At 49.7% G+C, this 20,707-nt stretch overlaps 1 protein-coding gene across 4 annotated transcripts in view; it reads left to right on the top strand.

The window, feature by feature from the left end:
- The window catches only part of USP7 (ubiquitin specific peptidase 7), a 2,259,762-nt gene extending 2,248,350 nt beyond the window's left edge, over positions 1–11,412 (top strand). For 3 of the 4 annotated variants that reach the window (XM_069647849.1, XM_069647847.1, XM_069647848.1), the window contains exon 31: positions 10,815–11,168. In XM_069647849.1, the coding sequence (XP_069503950.1) occupies positions 10,815–10,921 (107 nt within the window). In that variant the 3' untranslated portion in view covers positions 10,922–11,168. Of the gene's footprint in view, positions 1–10,814 lie in introns of all 4 variants that reach the window. The other variant, XM_069647850.1, reaches the window with a different exon arrangement.
- The last annotated feature ends 9,295 nt before the right edge of the window (positions 11,413–20,707 follow it).

Genomic DNA, 20,707 nt, shown 5'->3' with positions numbered 1-20,707 from the left:
TTGAGACCCATCGTGGACTTGCGCGGTTTGAACAAGTTCAAGATGGTTACTCTTTCTCAAGTCCTCCAGGCCCTTCAACTTCAGGACTGGTTGGTGTCTCTCGACCTCAACGACGCTTATTTTCATGTGCCAATCCATCCCAAGCACAGGAAGTAACTGAGGTTTGCGGTTGGGGACTCGCACTTTCAGTTTCGGGTCCTGCCGTTCGGATTGACCTACGCCCCGAGGGTTTTCACCAAGCTCATGGTGGTGGTGGCAGCGTATCTCAGGAAAGGGGGGGGGGGGGGGAGTCAAGTCTGCCCCTACCTGGACGATTGGTTGATCAGCGCGCGCTCTCCCGAGCAAGTCCTGGATCGTCCGTCAGTCAAATGCCACTCCCTTCACAAGCTGGGCTTCTCCCTCAACTTAAAGAAGTCCCGTTGACGCCAACTCAGCGGCTCCAGTATATCGGAGCAGTGCTCAACACGTCCCTGGGGCAGTGTTTTCCTCCCCAGGTGAGGGCTCACCACATTCAGCAGATGGTGCACAAGTTCCAACATGCCCAGAGCCTCCCAGCGTTCGAGTTCTTGAGGTTGTTCTGCCTCGTGGCATCCTGCATTCTTCTGGTGCCAGAGGCCAGGTTGCGGATGAGATCTTTGCAATGGGCTCTCAAGCTCGAGTGGTCACAGTCCTCCGGCTGGATGTCGGACCTCGTTCAGGTGCCGCCCTCGGTCGCCCAGGACCTTCTGTGGTGGGCCGTCAAAGGCAATCTGATATGGGGTGTTCCGTTTTGGCTGCCCTAGCCGGAGGTGACGATCGTGACAGATGCGTCCCTCACGGGCTGGGGAGCTCATGCCAACGAGCTGACAGTCAGCGGTCGTTGGTCTCCGTCGGAGTCCAGACTCCATATCAATCTGTTGGAGCAGAGGGCCGTCAGGCTTGCCCTGAAGACTTTTCTGCCGACTGTGTGAGGAAAGAATGTCCTGATTCTGACGGACAACACAGTGGCCATGCACTACCTCAACAAAAAAGGGGGGGGACAGGGTCACTTCCTCTGTGCAGGGAGGCGATGGAGCTCTGGTTCTGGGCCATCCAGCAGGGAATTTCGATCTTGGCAGTTCATCTGGCCGGAGACAGAAACGAGACCGCGGATGCTCTGAGCAGACAGAGCGCAATCTCTTACGAGTGGGAGTTGGCGCAGGAGATTCTCCTGGAGATCTTCGCCCTTTGGGGGACCCCTCAAGTGGATCTCTTTGCCTCCAGTGTCAACCGGAAGTGCGAAAGGTTCTGCTTGTGGGAATTTCCTCCAAGAGGAGCCTTAGGAGACGCGTTTGTGGTGGAGTGGTCATTCCCACTGCTGTACGCGTTTCCTCAAGTCCCCGTCATCCCGCAAGTGCTGCGGAGGTTACAGAGGTTCGGTTCCCGGATGATATTCATTGCTCCGGCATGGGCTGGGATGACGTGGTACCCAGACCTTCTCGACTTGTCCATCCTCCCTTCATGTCGTCTTCCCTACTGAGATGATCTGCTCTCACCGGAGGGGGTTCAGGTTCTCCATCCAGAGGTCAGATCCCTCAACCTTCACGCTTGGCTTCTGAAAGGTTGAGGTAGGAGGATTGGGACCTCCCTGAAGACGTGATGGAGGTGTTGCTTTCGGCCAGACGGCCGGCAACTAAGTCCCTGTACCGTTGCCGTTGGAGAAAGTTCTGCGACTGGTGCAGGGTTCAGAATGTGGATCCTTTTTCATGTGACATTCCTGTAGTTCTGTCTTTTTTGCTTTCTTTAGCCCACAGGGGCTTGCAAGTGGGTACCATTAAAGGTTACCTGGCGGCGCTGTCCATATTTAAGCGCTCGTCTGAGGAGTGTTCTTATTTTAAAATTCCTTTAATTTCTCAGTTTCTGAAAGGGCTCACTAATGTGTTCCCTCCGTCACATTTCCAGGTGGCTGGTTGGGATTTGAACCTTGTTCTCAAGTTTATAATGGGTGCTCCATTTGAGGCTTTACATTCTTGTCCTTTGAGACTGTTAACCCTTAAAACTGTATTTTTAGTTGCGGTCACTTCCGCTCGCAGAGTGAGTGAGTTACAGACACTTTCAGTTAAGCCACCATTCACTGTGTTTCTTAAGGACAGGGTTGTCCTTTGAGTTCGTCCTTACTTTCTTCCGAAAGTGGTGTCGGAATTTCATTTAAGCCAGAAGGTTGTTCTTCCGGCATTTTATCCTCCTCCGCATCCTGGTAAGGACGAGGAGAGGCTCCATAGGTTAGATCCTAGGAGAGCTTTAAGTTTCTACATTTCACGCATGTCCCGGGTCAGAGTGGACGATCAGCTCTTTATTGGTTACGCTGGAAGGCGTTTGGGACAAGCTGTGACTAAGCAGACTTTGTCTAGATGGATTATCTTGGCAATTTCTGAATGTTACCGCCTGGCGGGTAAGGACCTTCCTATAGGCTTACGGGCCCATTCGACTGAGGGGGTATGGCTGCCTCTACTGCCCTGCAGAGGGGTGTTCCTATTCGCAACGTCTGTGATGCAGCCACTTGGGCTTCGGGACATACTTTTGTATGTCACTACTCCCTAGATTCCGTCCATGGGCAGGATCTGGCCTTTAGCAAGGTGGTCCTTTACTCCGCAATTTGATTGGGCATGCTACATTTCTGTTTTCTAAATTCTTTTCCCACCTCCTTGCATTGGTACTGCTTTGGGAGTCTGTCATAGATATGGAATACGTCGGAGGACCCAATCCCCTCGAAGAACAAGTTACTCTTACCTGGTAACGTTCTTTCGATGGGATGGTCTGACGACGTATTCCATATCGCTCCCTCCCTGCCTTCCCCGCTACAGAATTTCTTATGCGATTGCAGCTTACGTTTCCGCAAGGCTTTCTGTGGTCCTACTAGCATAATATTGGTGCGCCACGTTCTGGGGAAAAAAACTACAACTGAAGCTACGGGTGTTGTGCGTCCTACTTATAACATCCGGTGACGTCGGCTCGACGGAAGCCCTAGAGGACGGCGTATCGACGCAGGATGCAGACGCCAAAAGATTTTCCGAAGCAGCACAGCTGTGGGGATTACTGTCGTAGAAATGTAATACGTCGTCGGACCATCCCATCGAAAGAACATTACCAGGTAAAAGAGTAACTTGTTCTTCTATGGATTCTTCTCCTGCAAATTCCTCATTGTCCATCCCCTTTCAGAAAGGTCTTACAGCTTGGCACATCTAAGCGAAGGGACGCCTGGTGATGGCTCTGAGGTGACTTCTTCTATCTGGCTAGTCGCTTAGTTTTTCAAAAATCAAAAATAAATTAATGTTCTAATTTTGCAGGGTCTCCCTGTTGGTATGTTTCCTGTAAAGCTTTTTACAGACCTGTTAGCCTTGCCTCCCATCGTATTCATCCGCACCGTTTAAGCGCGGGGGAAAGGGAGGAACTGAGGTATGGGGCGTAGTGACGTGGCGTATATATACAACATCCGACGTCTCATCCAGAGCCGACAGTAGAGCACCGAGCAAGATGGATAGACTATGCCCCATGTCGAAAAAGTTTCCGAGCAGCAGAGCTGGATGAGGAGATCTATCAGAAGAGGAATCTGTGGGAGAAGAATCCATAGAAAGTACATTACGGTAAGTAATTTCTCCTTCTGTTGCAAGTTTTTGCTCCAGATTCTTCGCCCCTCACTTCTAGTGGCCCGATGTCCAGTCCGGCGTGGAGCATGCATTGGCACCAGGCAGAGCTGACAGCCGCTCTGAGCCCCGTGGTGCTTAAAGAATTTCAAAAGACAGCTGGCACTGGGGATGGAATGTCAAAGATGAGAATCTGTCGGAGGAACATCTTTCAGAAAGAGCATTACAAAGTAATATGTTCTTCCACAAACATTACCACCTAAACATTTTCTCATGAACAGTGTTGTACGTGGCAATATGCTATTCTTTTTTCACATCTAGAATTGCTACAATGAAGTTTCCTGATCTGTTTAAAACTACATTTTATGTATACTACTTATGCCTTTTCATGTTAGTGTCTGCTGCAGTGTCTTTGTTTATATAGTGTCCTGTCATTGACTGCATTTGCCACTATTTTCATTGATTATTAGTTGCAAGTTCAATCACAATTAAAATAATGATGGAGGACAGGCAGATAAAAATTGACATACTGTTATTACCACATTTCTCATAAGGTTGCATGCCTTCCTCAACGGAATGGGAGGTTTGGTCGAGGTAGAATTCTTCCAATTCGCCATATTTCTTTTGACTGTAAATATATTTCTGAGGCTTGTGGAATCTGCTTAGATCACATGCTGTGCATAGGCCGACATCTAGTGGAAGCTGCGGAGTATTACAGTTTGTTTTTCGAAACTCGAAAATGGGCGTCGACACAGGGTGTGCCAGTAATACTATCCCTAGTGTGACGTCCACTGTACCCAAGATCCCTCACGCGTCTAGGATCCTCAGATTGTTTTTTTCCGCCATACTGGTAGGAAGCATTTTGCGGAGCCCCCTGGCCTTAGCCATACTTTTGCCAAAATATTGATTAATTTACATCCTTCCCCATCCCAACGTCGAACTTCGACACTCGACGCAGGCTGGAGAAGAAATCGACCGTCGGCTGCTGCACGACGGATTTGGGCCTCGGAAGGCCTCTGGCCTCGGTCCGGTCCTTGGAAGGCCTCTGGCCTCTGCCCTGCAAGTAGGGAGAGTGGGGGGTTGGACATACTCTACACTCTTGCTATATAGGTACACCTTATACATTTCCTACAATTAACAGCCTGCTGCCTCAAGGTGCGTTTGGAGGGTACCCCTTTTCAATTCTGCCCCAAGTGCAATCGCAAATACCCTTGGGTCGACAGGCACGCCACGTGCAATCTCTGCTTGCGGAGGGACCACCCCGAAGCGAACTGCAGAGCATGTAGTAGGTTTAAATCTAAGACACTTAAGGACCGTTAGAAGAAGCGTTGGGCCCACCACGCCAGCCAGGCGCCATGGCAGCGGAGGGCGCCTTCAGCGATGGCAGCGACGCTGTGCTTTCGGACAGCGAGGGCATTACGGCATCAAAAGACAGCCGAGCGCAGGTCCCTGACCTCGGAAGGTCGTCAGACAGGGCGGCTATGGGGAAGACCCCCGGCGACATAAGCGCTTCACACACCGCTCACACTAAACACACCAAGTCCAACCGAGACTCGACTACGTCGAGTTCTCGGAAAGAGGCACAAACGGAACGGTTCGAATCGGTGTCCTCTGGGCGTTCGAGATCGCTGCATGACTCCAGGCAATCATCCACTTTTGCCAAGAGTGCCTCGCTCCCTAGGCTAACAGAAGTTCGATCGTCGGAAGACGAAGATGACTTCCACCCCCCGGCCGCACTCCAGGAGTCGGAGCCCGCAGACAAGATCAGCGCGGCCCCACGTTCGAAGGACAGGGACTCTACCCCCGATCCTCGACGCCAGGCGTCGAAAACCTCCGAAGCCACAAAGGGACAGGGAAAACACTTTTCCACTCACGGGGAGGGGGGAAAACAGCAGAAGAAGCAGCCTCTGCACTCTTCCACACCTGTGAAACACTCTACTCCTCCTAAACAGGCAGACAAAACCAGGTCTGCGGATATTCCAAAAACCAGCAAATCTACTCAAGATAAATCTCCAAAACTTTCTGAGAGTCATTCCCAGTTCCAAAAAATGGTCCAGTGATGACATAGATAGGGTCATGTCAAGGATGTCTTCTTTGTCAGACTTTTACGATAAAAATCCAGACCATTTCCTTTCATATGATCCACAAGGGGCTACACCCTCAGGCTCTAATGATCCTTTCTCCCCGAGTAAGAAGCCCCGGTTTGAGACACCGATGAGGTCTACAGACCCCTTCGAGGTACAACCATACTCGCGGCCATACTCACTGTATCAAGGAGAGACTTCCTTTGGTGAAGACCAAGATTTTGGCATGGTAGAAGAGCAAACCGCAACGGGCTACTATGGGGATGATGAGGACCAGGAAGAGGAAGACCCTGAAACCTACAGAGTAGATTCCCCGGTAGAGAAGGAAGCCCCGGTTACAGACTCCGCTGTCAATAACCAACCCCTCTTGAACGAGGTTCTCGCACGCGCAGCAGAACATTTCCATATTGACACCCACGGTGTCCAGGAAGAGAGGGACTTTGCCGAGGAGTTAGTGGGAGAAAGGAGGCCTGTTGCCCAGACCATCCCTATCAGTGAAGAATAGACCCGTCACTGGTGAACCCGAACCTCACCAGAGCAGTCAATTCCAGAGTTGAAAAACTTTTCAGGGCAGCCCAGTCTGACCCTCTCTATATAAGAGGACATCTGAAGCCAGACTCCCTAGTTGGCACTAACACTCGTAAGAGGGCTGGTACACCCTTGTCATTGTCCGAAGCTTCTCCAGACAAGGAGAGCAAAAAACTATATGGTTTCGGCAGGAAAGTAGCCTCAACGTCCGCCTATCAGGCAAGGATTGCAAACTCCACCACCCTGTTGGCCAGCTACAACTGCCATCAGTGGGAAGAAGTCGCAGCACTCATAGCCTCTGCACCAGAACCCTTGAAGGGCCAGTTAGCACGAATTTCCGCAGAGGGTAGAGCCGTGTCTGGTTGCATTTTAAAAGCAACTTTTGACGCCGCGGACAACGCAGGCAGATTGATAGCAGAAGGTACTGTTATCAAGAGACATGCATGGTTACGGCAGTCTGGTTTTAAGGCAGAAACCCAGGCATCATTGTTGGACAAACCGGTGGAAGCCGATCTGTTGTTTGGTAAGGCGGTCGAGGACGCGCTGAAGAATGCCATGGACGAATATGAGACACTCAAGTCCCTTGGCCAGTTAACCAATAAACCCCCTAACCAGAGAGGGAATAGTAATTTTCGTCGCCCACGCGGCCAAAATTCCCAGAGAGGATCTAACTATTCCCAGGGGCAGGGTACACAGTGGAACAATAACAGCCAACAGTCTACCCAGGGTTACGGCAGGGGTAATGGGAGAGGACGTGGTAAAGGCAGAGGCAGCCCCAGTAGCACGTCTCCACCAAAGCAGTGACGCTCAGTTCAGGGTCCCTTCTCACGCAACCCCAGTAGGGGGACGCATTTCCAACTTTCACCCAGGCTTGGGAAGGGATCACATCAGACAGATGGGTGCTGTCAACAGTATCCACAGGGTACTGTATAGAACTACTGCAGCGTCCCCGGAACCATCCTCCACGACAAAGAGTACACTCTTTAGAACATCAGAAGATTCTCCTCGAGGAGATCGCCATTCTGCTAGCAAAGGACGAGATAGAACTCGTCCCGGGACACCAGGTAAACAAGGGTATTTATTCAACTTACTTCCTTGTGCCAAAGAAAGATTTGACAATGCGCCCAGTATTGGACTTACGGCCTGCCAACAAGTATGTCAAGCCCCAAAAGTTTCGTATGACTACGCTACAAGAGGTAATCCCCCTCCTAAAAAAGGGGGATTACATGGCAACCTTGGATATGAAAGATGTCTATTTTCATATTTCCACTTGCGCTTCAAGGTGGACAGTCGGCACTACCAATTCAAGGTACTGCCCTTCAGGATAGCTTTGGCACCAAGGGTATTCACCAAGGTACTGGCGGTGGCGGCTGCACACCTACGCAGGGAGACAATCCCGGTGTACCCTTATCTGGACGACTGGCTCATAACGGGGGAAACCCCAGTAATTTGCAGGACAAACATTCAAAGGACTATCGACCTCCTCCACGAATTAGGCTTCTCAATCAACGAGAAAAAGTCAAGCCTGGTGCCAAGCACCTCCAAACAGTTCCTAGGAGCAATCCTAGATACTCAAGAGGGGTTGACCTTTACTTCAGAGGAAAGAATTCGGAATATACTACTGCAAATTCCGCAATATCAGTCCGGTCACCAAATAATGGTACGCAAAGCAATGCGTTTGCTGGGCATGATGGCGTCATGTATTTACGTGGTCCCCCACGCGCGCCTGCGCATGCTTCCCATGCAGGAATGGTTGGCGAAACAGTGGTCTCAGGCAAGTGGTCAGTGGGACGATCTAGTGGTCGTTTCGCCAACACTAGTACAAAGCCTTCACTGGTGGACAAGAGAGAATCTTGCACAGGGAAAACCCTTTTACGATCCCGAAGTACAGGCAGTAATCGCTACCGATGCATGTCTGACAGGGTGGGGAGCTCACCATCTCCACCACACAGCTCAGGGTCTCTGGTCTCCCTCAGTGGCCAAGAACCACATCAACCTGCTAGAGCTTCTGGCAGTATTCAGAGCGCTTCAAGCGTTCGAGCCCCACCTACTAAACCTGTCAGTGCAAATCCGGACGGACAGCACAATAGCCATGTTCTACCTGAACAAGCAAGGAGGGACTCGTTCGCCAAATCTGTCCAAGCTTTCCCAGAAAATCTGGATATGGGCACTCAGACGGAACATTTCCTGTCATCACAACATGTTCCAGGGGAGCTCAATTCCCTAGCGGATGCTCTCAGCAGAGACTCCCTCCCAGAGGAACACGAATGGGTTCTACACAGAGAGGTCGTAGAAGATATCTTCTCTCAGTGGGGTTTCCCCACTATAGACTTATTCGCCACAAGCAAAAACAGACAATCCCCAGGATTTGCATCCAGGTTCCCCCAACCAGACTCCCAGGGGAACGCCCTGTGGATGAACTGGTCAGGGATGTTTGCGTACGCTTTTCCACCAACTCCTCATCAGGAAGGTGGTGAACAAGATGAACAGAGAGTCGATGATGCTCGTCCTAGTTGCTCCCATGTGGGCAAGACAACCGTGGTTCCCACACCTACGCAGGATGGCGGTGTGCGAGCCCATCAAACTTCCAGCCTGGTACAACCTACTGTCCCAGCACCAAGGTCAAACAGTGCATCAGCAACCCAACTCAATGAACCTGGCAGCATGGCTCCTGAGGTCATAGAGTTTGGACATCTCAATTTACCACAGAGGTGTATGGACATCCTAAAGGAATCTAGGAAACCAAACACGAGGCACTGTTACTTTGACAAGTGGAAGAGATTCGTTATCTGGTGCCAGAGTAGACAAATCAACCCAGTTGATTGCACTCCTTCCACTATTGTTACATACATGCTCCACCTGCTAGATGCAGGATTGGTTTTTAACTCACTGAAAGTACACTTGGCAGCCCTGTCGGCATACACCACTTCCCATAACAAGGTCTCGTGGTGGAAAGCACCAGTAGTTAAAGCCTTCATGGAAGGAGTAAAGAGACTTCACCCTCCTATTTCAAACCCACCACCAGGGTGGGACCTTAATGTGGTGCTATCTAAGCTCATGGGCCCCCCTTTCGAACCCATGCATAAAAGCAGTTTCAAACACCTGACTTATAAAACGGTCTTCTTAGTAGCTATTACTTCTATAAGAAGGGTCAGTGAAATTCAGGCTCTGTCAGTGCAGGATCCCTTCTTTACTGTCCATAAAGACAAACTGGTTTTACGCACACACCCTAGGTTCTCACCTAAGTTTATATCTAAATTCCACGTAAACCAGTCCATCGAGCTTCCGGCTTTCTTCCAGGACCCTCAAAGCTCGGCTGAGGTGAAACTACACACCCTAGATGTGCGTAGGGCGGTCCTCTACTATGTAAATAAAACCAGACCGCTAAGGAAAACAGATCAACTGTTTGTCTCCGTAGCTACAGGCAGAGAGGGGGATCGCGTCTCGAAGGTGCCATCTCGAAGTGGATTATTAACTGTATCCAGCTGTGTTACTCACTCTCTGAATGAACTCTGCCTTTCACGCCAAGAGCCCACTCTACTAGAGGCATTGGGGCCACTCTGGCTTTCATTGCAAATGTACCCCTTGACACCATTTGCAAAGCAGCTACTTGGAGTTCTATTCACACTTTTACTCAGCATTACTGCATTGACACCCATTCCAAGGCAGATACACAAGTGGGACAAGCGGTTCTAAGACACTTATTTGCTCATGACCCTTCTCACATCCCACCTCCTTCAGGTACTGCTCGCTAATCTATGCACAGCTGCACAGCATGTGATCTAAGCAGATTCCACAAGCCTCAGAAGGGATACATTACTCACCGTAATTGTATTTCTGATGCTTGTATCTGCTTAGATTCACATGCGACCCACCCTTCCTCCCCTCTGAGAGAAGGCGCATGATTGCTTGTAGTCTTACCTTTCTATCTATCTGCTTGGATTATCTGTACTCACGCTACTCCTCATGCTACCTCATGTCAGAAAAAATACAATCTGAGGATCCTAGACGCGTGAGGGATCTTGGGTACAGTGGACGTCACACTAGGGATAGTATTACTGGCACGCCCTGTGTCGACGCCCATTTTCGAGTTTCGAAAAACAAACTGTAATACTCTGCAGCTTCCACTAGATGTCGGCCTATGCACAGCATGTGAATCTAAGCAGATACAAGCATCAGAAATACAATTACGGTGAGTAATGTATCCCATATATGTTGGGAGGGTAATCGTGATGACAATTATATGGGATAATGGGGGGGTTCTCCCCTGCATATAATTGCAGACAAATAGAAAAAAAAGAAAAGAAAATTCTTCGAATTCGGTGAAAAAAAACTCGACCAAATTACCTAGAACCTTCCTCAGCATCCCACCAAGTCTTGTGTAAACAGTAATTTAGCCTGTGACTCTGCATTTATATTTCTCCAGCACATATTATTGGTCTCCAAATGGAGATATCGGCAAATAGTTTCCTATAAATATGTTCAGTTATTAGTGTTATCTAACATTTGAAACTTTGGTGTTTTGTGTTGGCATTGGAAAAAGAATTCATTGTTGATTTTACATTTTTGAAAGATGTTTACTTTTTATTGTTTCTTCCAGGTAACATGTCACATCCCAGACCTTGGCTTGGGCTTGATCATTTCAATAAAGCCCCAAAGAGAAGTCGATACACATATCTTGAGAAAGCAATTAAAATCCACAACTGACTTGACAGTTATTGCAAGCCAATGGACAAATAAGTGTGTATGTGTGTCCACATTTTTAACAACAGTAGAACTTTGGTACACGTGCACTATACCGGGAATCTTCAGCAAGAGGATGTGCTGCTGATGTTAATTTTATTTTGTTGAGGCTGTTCGTTTGGCTTCGCTGTATCTATTGACTGCCCTTTTTGAGCAAAAAGGTGTTTTTATAAAGCTCGGATGCCAATGGGAGAGATTTTATGGTAAGCTAGAAAGGCAGTAAACGGCAAACTGATGGAAAAGTGAGAAAAACAGTATACAATTGTGGAAATATTGGCAAACAAATTACCCGTAGGAAATTTTGTAGCTGGCATAAGATGGCTGCCTACCAACCCGAATGTGGGCAATCCTTCACTGTTATTGCAGCTACTAAGTCTTATGTTTACACCATGTCGGAATTCTCTAAATGACGTATTTGTAAATGCAAAACCCTCATCAATAAATAGCCATCTCTATTTCATTGTATATGTTGCCATTTATTCCAAATTTGTGTTTAATACAACCAGATTGTATCAAATCTTGTGTAGCATTGATTTTGTTGATCAGTTACTTTGTGTTCCAATCTACAAAGCAGATCTTCAGATCTTGAGCTTTAGATTTTGTTCAGTAGAACCTCGTTAAATTTCTAAAATAGTTTACTGTGCTGCCTGCAGGCAGATATGATTTTCACTCCACTCAGAAGCAGATGAGATATTAAACTTTCCAGTAACCTGGAAGAGATGCGGAAAAAAGCAAGGAACATCCGTTCTTTAAGCACCAAGGGCATGCTCACTAGTATGTAGTAAGCTGTTGACTTTGTAAAAAAAAAATGAAATTGTATATTTAATGAATGAACATGTACAATTTAACAAAATGGAGATAAATTTTGTTGGGTGCGTTTCAATTTACTGATGTTGATATTCATTGTGTGTAGTTTTATTTCAAACCCAAACTGTTTCTTTTTTTGTTTTGTTTTTTTATATCTATTTTTGAAACTACTCGCAACAAAATCTGGTTTTGAGAGCAGAAAGATAGATTTGGCAATTCACACCTTTTAATTTACTTTCTTTTTTCAGCCTTTTTTTTTTTTGTTTCTGTAGCAACCGTGTCCGACAACTCTTCCTGTATATTGCCTTTTTTTGCTGGAAAATGTTGTATGTTGAATAAAATTTTCTATAAAAATGTTATTTCGATGAGTGATGACATGGATGTTGGAGATTTATACTCTACTTGAAATATAGAATTGTTTTCATTTTTAAGGGTTTATAAAGCTGTATTGTTTTAATTTTAAGACTGCTGATGTAAATTGTTTTTGCCCATTAAGTCCTATGTGAACTTAAGAAATAAAAGGGTTATCCTAAAGGGGAGCCATGTATAAATGCGATATATGGAAAATGTATTTAATGGGTTTACTTTTTTAGAAATTTAGTAAACGAAAACTGTACAGGTTTGACTGTTTTCTTGTTGACTGAAATTCAGATACATGTAGCAATCAAAAGCTGCAAAATAAAATCTGATTCTGTGAAAGGTAAGTGTCTTTTAGATTTTCACTGCAGTTATTGTGTTCTGATCAATTCATATGTTAGCTATATGCAGGATGTCATGTTTTATCATTGATATAAAGATGTACAATCATTTCAGTTAACCTTAAGCACACTGTAACTGACAAGCAGTTTCAAGATGCTTACAAATAGCAACAATACAATACACGATAAATAGCAATCCATGCATAGTGTTGGGACCCATGTAAGATCAAGATGAGAACATAATTTACCCTGGCGCACACAGTTGACCAGTTAAAAGGTGTACCAGTTTATGGCATACAGTGCACCTGCCAGAAGCACCATACATCCATTAAAGTCAAGATGAATCGAACACTTCAGAACGATCAAGAATAAAGACTCTAAATATCCAATGGCCAACCATTTTCATGTAGAGCATCCAAATGAACTAGTTGGAGAAATTACATTTTTCGGACTAGAAAGAGTGGACCTACCACCTCGAGGTGGAGCCAGAGAATTTATTTCAATGGATTGCCTTTCTCCTGCAGATTCCTCATCTGATGGATTTCCTCATTGCTGCTTTGGAAAAACTTTGGATGTCTATCGTCTGCTCCGGACGTGACATCCGACATTGTATATATATACCACGTCACTACGCCACACACCTCGGTTCCTTTTTTCAGCACGCTATTTTAGGAACACAGAGGAGAACCCTCATTTGTCTTCTCACCCTTCCCCAGAAGGTATTATCATGCAAGCTGCCACAGTTCCCACCAGACCAGCATCTTCAACTTCAAATCTGCCCCCTGATACAGAAGGCAAGAGAATTGATGCCATGGCCAAGTAAGTTTTCACATCGGGTAGCATGGCTCTGAAAGCCACAAACGTAGCTAGTTGTTTTGCGAAGTACTTCTTCGGCCTCTTGAATGCAGTGGAAAATGCTACGCAGTATATCCCTGAGGGGGAAATGCGAGACAGCCCTGTACAGTTGGTGTAGGATGGGAAAGAGGTGACCCGGCACTCGCTGCAAACGGGCATGGACATGGGCGACTGCGTGGGCCGTTTGATGGCATCAGCTATTGCATTGAGGCAGGCCTATTTGAGGTCTTTAAGCTTTTTGCCTAATGTCTAAAACAAACTGATAGAAATGCAAACTTATTTTCGGCCAGAAGGCGGATGATTCCTTAGAGGAATTTAAGGAGTCAAAGATTGCTGCAAAGTCACTAGGCCTAGCTGCACAGCCGGCCAAACCTGCCTTCAGCTTTGCCTCCAGGGGCTGAGGCTATATAGGCGTTATGTGACTTATGGCAGGAAGGCGCAGCTCCCGCAGGCCACACTAGGCGAGGGCAGAAGCATTTCTCGTGGGACGCCTCCCGAGGCCAATAAGCAGCAGAGGGGGTGGCTCCACCCTCTGAGCCGCTTTGGTTTTCCCCTTTCATGGCATACCGGTTGGTGGACGGCTGGAAGAGCATTGGCCCCAATGACTGGAGATTACCTCTGACGCCTGGGCCCTGGGACTCCTTTTTAACGAAGCCTCCATACAGACTCCCCCCCACCACCTCCAAGCTTACCAGGATAGGAGCGCCATAAGAAACTGAGAGCCCTGTTATTAAAGGGTGCAGTGGAAGAGGTACCACCCGAGCAGAGGATTGGGTTGGTATTTCCATTATTTCCTAGTGTCCAAGAAGTGAGGAGGTCTCCGTCCCATTTTGGACTGCATAGCCTTCAACAAGGAACGTTGACAGAAATTCTCCACGCTCTCGAATTGCATGACTGGCTGGTGTCCATCGATCTGCCAGATGCTTATTTCCATGTGCCGATACATCGAAAGCACATGAAGTACTGTTACGTCCCGTCCCCCTTCCTCCATACTGTATGGACGTCGCTCATGGGAGACGGAACCTTTTTCACCAGAACAATCTTCTTCCCCTTTAAATTTAGAGACGCGACCCTGGGGAGCATGCGCTCGCCTGACTCAGCCAGCCGGCGCCACTCGCCAGTCCCCTTTTCCGCATCGACAGGAACGGCCCGAATTCAGCGCTTCTGGGTTTGGCTTTGGCCATGTAATACCATGGGCTCTCCCCGGATATTCTTCTATCTTTGTCTTTTCCTTTTCAATTAGGTACTTGGTCCTCCGACGCCACGCTCCTCCCCGGCGCATGTTGACTTCAGCTGGCTTCAGCAGGCGTCAGCCTGTAAGGGGCTCTTCCCTACATCCGATCCCAACGCTCTTTGCCTCTGCTGCCTTGACCCCGACCATGGCTGGGATGGTTGTTCTGCGTGCGACGCACTGACCCCACGTGCACTGATGAACAGGCTAGCTCGGTGGAGGGAGCTCTTCCAGAAGTCTCCTCCGGAGGACCTAAAGGACTTCGTCAAACATAGCTGGAGGTTAAAGGCAAGGCCTCTATTTACCATCGCACCCCGTAAGGGTGACTCCTTCCAAGGAAGTGCCCGAGCAGGAGGAACTTCTCAGGTTCTCACACCAGCACACATACCAAGGCTTGTCCAGCTTTTGGTCTCGGGATCCTTCCTGGATCAGTGCTGAGGAACGGCAAGTTTCTTTTACTGGGGTTACTCCCGAGAGGCAACGCCCTGGTACTGACATGTCCGAGAGGGCACCTTCATGCAGCACTAACGGCACCTCAGCCACGGGCAATACACCTTCCAGGCCCTGTCCTGATGTGCGGGATAGGCCTCATGTTCCAACACCAAACGTGATGGACGAGGCACCATGTCTTCGGCAAAGTGACACGCAGCTCGACAAAATGGTTGCCGTGCCAAACAAGATCGCCACTCGTCTGATACTTCCCATAGGAACGGAGCGGGTAGAGGAACGAGTTACAAGGTGGGACTGGTGTCAACCAGGTACGTGGCCTACATCTTATCCATCAGCAGCGCAGGGCAGGTTTCCCCTGCACCCTTGGCAGAGTGTCAATATCTCCTGCCACCTCTTCAGCTTCCGAAGACAAGTTCTTCGAAAGTTTCCTAGCACTGATGCGAACTACCGAGATGGGGGCCATCCTTTGGGATACTATCAGGGACATGCTCACTTCACCGGCACCCATAGTCATTCCTCATATGACTCTGGTGCCACAGGCCCCAGCGCAGCCCCAGACGGCTCCTTCGATTCAGTCTCTGCTGCCTCCCACAGTACAGGCGGTTCCACACTAGCCTCTGCAGCTGCCACTGGCTCTGGGCTCCACACCGCAACCCACGGTGCCCAGTACTTCACCTCCCGCTCCAGACCCTCTGAGCGCACGGGTGGACACTGACGAGGAGGACCCAGACACTCCATCTTCAAGGGCTTTCCACAAACGCCTTGCAGGTTTGCCAGAATATTTGGTCCTTCCTCAGCCTGAGGTAGAGCAGCCCGAGGAGGGGGTCTTGGCAGAAGTCCTCACCCTAAGACCCCGTACCAAAATGGGGATCCTGATGCAGAGATGTTGTCCTGGCCAAGAAGGGGTGGCTTATGCCACACTCGGCCCAACCTGTCTATTGGTGCCTCGACGTCAAGTATAGGCAGATGGAGGGGGATACACTTTCTTTCGATGCATCCTCAACTGCACTCTTCCATGATCGCCGCTGCGTCACTTTACCCTAAGCCTCAGTCGTCCTTGACCACCTCGTCCTCAATGCTACTAGGCAAGAAGATGATCTTGGAGGTGTATGGGAAAAATCTGTACTCCAATGCCTCCTACACCTGCTCCAAGGCAACAAGGAGGCCATGCTGGCAGCAGTTAACCAAAGGCTCTGTTGAGAAATTGCAGACTTCCTCCCAGAACTTGCAGCGCTGAGCCAAGCGCGCTTCAAGGCTGGCCTAGGAGAAGCCAGGCTGGTGGCGCAGGACCTCATGGAGTCCACCATGGCCCACATAGATACCTCTGGCTGGGCATTCTGCATCGCCGTGGACATGAGGACTGCCAGGCTCTGGGCTACTAAGTTTAACCCTGACATCCAGGAACGCATATTGGACCTTCCATTCGAGGCTAGTGACCTCTTCCACTCCTCCAAGGATGAGGAATTGGATAAAAAGAACTGCTCGCAAACTGCAAAGTCTTTATCTATTCTTACAATGGCCATGCCCAAGGTGTACACCCAGTCACATCAACGCTCTGACAAGGGGTGGGCGTTAAGCGGGTTCCGGGGCTTCCAAGAACAGATGTCCAGACAACCTGACCGTTCTCAGAGTCAGCACCGGAGGAAACAACAAAAGGGGGAGGGGGACAAGGGCTTTTTCCAATCCCCCTCCTCTGTTACATCCTCGGAGGGAAAGAAGGCATGATGCATCCCTGTGTCTCCGATTAGGGGCAGGCTTGCCTTTCACAATCATTTTTGACACCAGAACTTTTTGCACCCCTGAATCTTATCCGTAATCTCCACGGGTATCGCCTACCGGTCCCTTTCTCTCCTCCCCTCCCACATATTGGGGCAACAGAGTTGGTGGAGATCCAGTTGTTCGTTGAGAGCCGCGAGGATTGGGCTTTTATCCCATGATTTTCACCATACAGGAGAAGAACCTGGCTGGCCTGAGAGTTGTGTTCAACCTTTCCACCCTCAACCTCTCCCTTCCTCTGCAAAAATTCAAGATGTTTACGCCAGCACTCATTGCGGAAACACTGGATATGGGGAAGGGCGTGTATCTACACGTCCCGATTTGGCAGCCGCATCGTTCCTTACTGTGGTTCAGGGTCATGGACTGCCACTTACAATACAAGGTGCTATCCTTTGGCCTCAACTCAGCTCCCAGGGTATTTACCAGGTTAATGAATGCAGTGGCAGCCCTCCTCAGGGCCACCACATCTACCCATACCTGTTTGACTGGCTCTTCCGGGCCACATCTCCAAAAGCGGTTCACCGTACCTCCTTCGCACTGACGAACGCACACCACAACCTGGGGTTCACTATCAATCTCAAGAAGTCTCCGCTGGAACTCCCGCAGACCCTGACCTTCCTGGGCCTCATCTGGGACACAAGTTCTGAGAGAGTCTTTCCATCGGAAGACAAGATCGCGGCCATCAAGAGAGCCACTTCTCACTTCCTCTCCAGGGCAGTGACCTCAACCTGCTGGTACCAACACCTGTTGGGTATATTGGTGGCGGTCCTGTTGGCCGTACCCAACACAAGACTCAAGATGAGGAGAGCTGCACTTTGCAGCCTCATGGAATCAGGAGAAGGGCTCCCAAGCGGAACCATTCAACATTCCTCCCTTTCTCCACTTGGATCTCATGTGGTGCACAGACAGCAACCTGCGGCAGGGCAAGCCCTTTCCGGGAGTGGGCCCCTCAGGTCACAGTTACTACGGACTCTTCCCTAGGAGCCACTCTGGGCAGCACAGCGTCCATGGAGTCTGTACTCAGCAGGAGTCCCACATCAATTGGCTGGAATTGAAGGCCATATGGCTGGCTCTCAAGGCCTTTCTCCCTCTTATCGAGGGTAAGACAGTTCTTATCCAGATGGACAACTCCACCAGCATGTACTATATCAACAAGCGGGGGGATGCCAGATCCCCTCCACAGAACAACCTAGTTGTCTGCATGTGGGAGTGGGCACTGGAGAACAACCTCTACCTCACTGCGGTCCACCTCCCCGGGGAGTTCAACCTGGAGGCGGACAGGCTCAGTAGACTGGGGTGGACAATTATGAGTGGCAATTGAACGACCTGGTAATGAAGGAGATCTTTCTCAGGTGGGGGCATCCCCAAGTGGATCTCTTTGCCTCCCGGGACAACAGGAAATGTCAGCAGTTTGCCTCCTGGCAGGGCTAGGGCTCTGGCTCGCTGGGCAACGCATTCCAGGTACGATGGAACGACGTGACTGCATAGCTTTCCCGTCCACAGCATGATTTGCAAGATAAAGGAATCTCGTCACTTCCGCATCATTTTGATAGCTCCATGGTGGCCGGCGAAACAGTGGTTCTCCGAGCTACTCATCCTATCGGACAGGCCACCCATTAACCTACCACTGGGCCCAGCTCCTCTCCTGGCCCAGCAGGGGACAGTGTACTACACCCTGCTCGTCACAAGCTAGCCCTCGCAGCATGGTTCCTGAGCAGGTCACGCGGAAACACTTCAGCCTATCTCGGGCTAACCTAGAGATCATCCAGGGTGCTAGAAGCAAGGCTACTAGGAGCCAATATGAGAGTGAATAGTCTATATTCTGTCATTGGGCCGACTCTAGGGAGATCGACCCTCTTAAGTGCACCTTGGACGATGTGCTCTCCTTCTCGACACACCTCACTTACTCCAGCGTACAGGTTAACGCATGCCGTGCCTATCTGGCAGCGATAGGGGCTTACAGGAATTCGGAGGAGGGCCTCTTTTCCTCCAACCAGGTGGTCAAGCGACATCTGGCGGACTTCCACAGGCTCTTTCCACCTATAAAGAAACCACACCCCGTGTGGGACCTCAATGTTGTGTTGGGCGCTTGGCGCACAAACCCTTTGAGCCAATGGTGTCTGTGGACATCAGGGTCATCACCTTTAAGACAGCTTTGTTAGTGGGACTCACCTCTGCTCGCAGAGTCAGCGAGATCCAGGCTCTGGTGGCCTCAACCCTATACCACTTTACACAGGGATAAGGAGGTCCTGCAAACTCACCCGACATTACTACCTAAGGCACCTTCCACTTTCCATCTAAATGAGGAAATGGTCTTACCCACGTTTTTCGCTGACAAGGCTCAGAGTCCTGCACTGTCTAGATGCCAGACGTGCTCTGAAATTCTATCTGGACAGGACCAAGGGCTTCTGCAAGTCAGACGCACTGTTTGTCACCTTCAGGGGATCCAGGTCCGGGTATCTAGCATCCAAGTCCTGTATTGCACAGTGGATGGTTTTGGCCATAATGGAGGCCTGCGAGGGGAAGCACAAGCTGCTGCCGGCTAACCTGCATGCCCACATTGTCAGAGGCGGCCATTGCATTTCAGAAGCAGGTTCCGTGGCAGGTCATCAGCTTTCTGTAAGCATTACGGTTTGGACGCTGGCTCTAAGTCAGATGCAGCCTTCGGACAGGCGGTTGTGAGGAACCTGTTTGCTTAAGGAGGGTCACCCCTCCACCCTGGGGCTACATTCATTTGTAATCACCCATGCAGTATGGAGGAAAGGGGACATGACCTAAGAGTAATTATAAGTACTCTTGCTTCCCGTCCCCTTTCCTCCATACTGCATGGGCGTCCCTCATGAGGGATGGGAGACGGAACCTTTTGCACCTGAAAAAACCTTCCCCTTTAAATTTAGAGGCGCACAGGGTGCGGCCCTGGAAGCATGCGCTGCCCTGACTCCGCAGCCACACCTCCGTCCCCTTTTCCGCGTCGAGGGGAACGGGCCAAATTCACCAACGCTCATGGGTTTGGCATGGCCATGTAATTCCACGCGCGGATACTTTTTCTCTTCTTTCTTTTTTGTCTTTTTATCATTAAGGTACTCGATCCTCGGGTGTCACGCTCCTCCCCGGCGCATTTCGACTTCTACAGGGTTCAGCAGGTGTCTGTCCTACGACGGGCTCTTACAAAACTCAAGACCCCCACGCCCTCTGCCTACGGTGCCTTGGCCCTAACCATTGCTGGCAAGCTTGTACCACGTGCAACACGCTTTCCTCAAGGTCTTTGAAGAACAGACTGGCCAGGTGGAGGGAGCTCTTCCGCAGATCGCTTCCAGAGGACCTAAAGGACTTAGTCTATCATCGGTCCAAGCCCGGGCCGCTCTTTTCCAGTGCACCCAGCAAGGGAGACTCAGTCCCAAGGAATCGCCTCGCGGGAGGGACCGCCCATGACCTCGTACTAGCACAAGTAGCAAGGCTATATCGGCTATCTGCAGATCCTCCCGGTGAGGGTGCTGGGGGACCGGACGTTTTTTTTAACAGGGTCTTCACCCGAGGGGCTACGCCCTAGTACCGGCATCATGTCTGAGGGGGCGCCTTTAAGCAGTTCTACCAGCAGATCCGCCGAGGGCGTAATGCCTACCTGGCTTATGCCTGAGGAACAGGGTAGGCCCTATGATCCACACTCGAGAGTCCTGGACGGGTCAAAGATGGCCGCCGCGCCAGATAATCCAGACATCCAGCCATGCCCCTGCAGGGAATCCAGTCGGAGGACTGTGTGTCGAGTTGGGACTGGTGTCAACCAGGTATGTGGCCTACAGCTCATCCTTCCTTTGCGCAAGGCAGTTTCCCGCTAAGCCCATATGGGCAAGGCACGCAACGGCTCCAGCAGCTGCCCGCTACCCCATCAAAATCGCCTACCACTAATCCATCCTGAGAGGACAGGTTCTTCGG

This window comes from Ambystoma mexicanum, chromosome 2q (assembly GCF_040938575.1).
Source record: "Ambystoma mexicanum isolate Mex_15411 chromosome 2q, UKY_AmexF1_1, whole genome shotgun sequence".
In the NCBI taxonomy this organism is placed as follows: Eukaryota; Metazoa; Chordata; class Amphibia; order Caudata; family Ambystomatidae; genus Ambystoma; species Ambystoma mexicanum.
The sequence above is the reverse complement of the archived record's forward strand: the minus strand, read 5'-3'. Positions and strand labels throughout refer to the sequence as shown.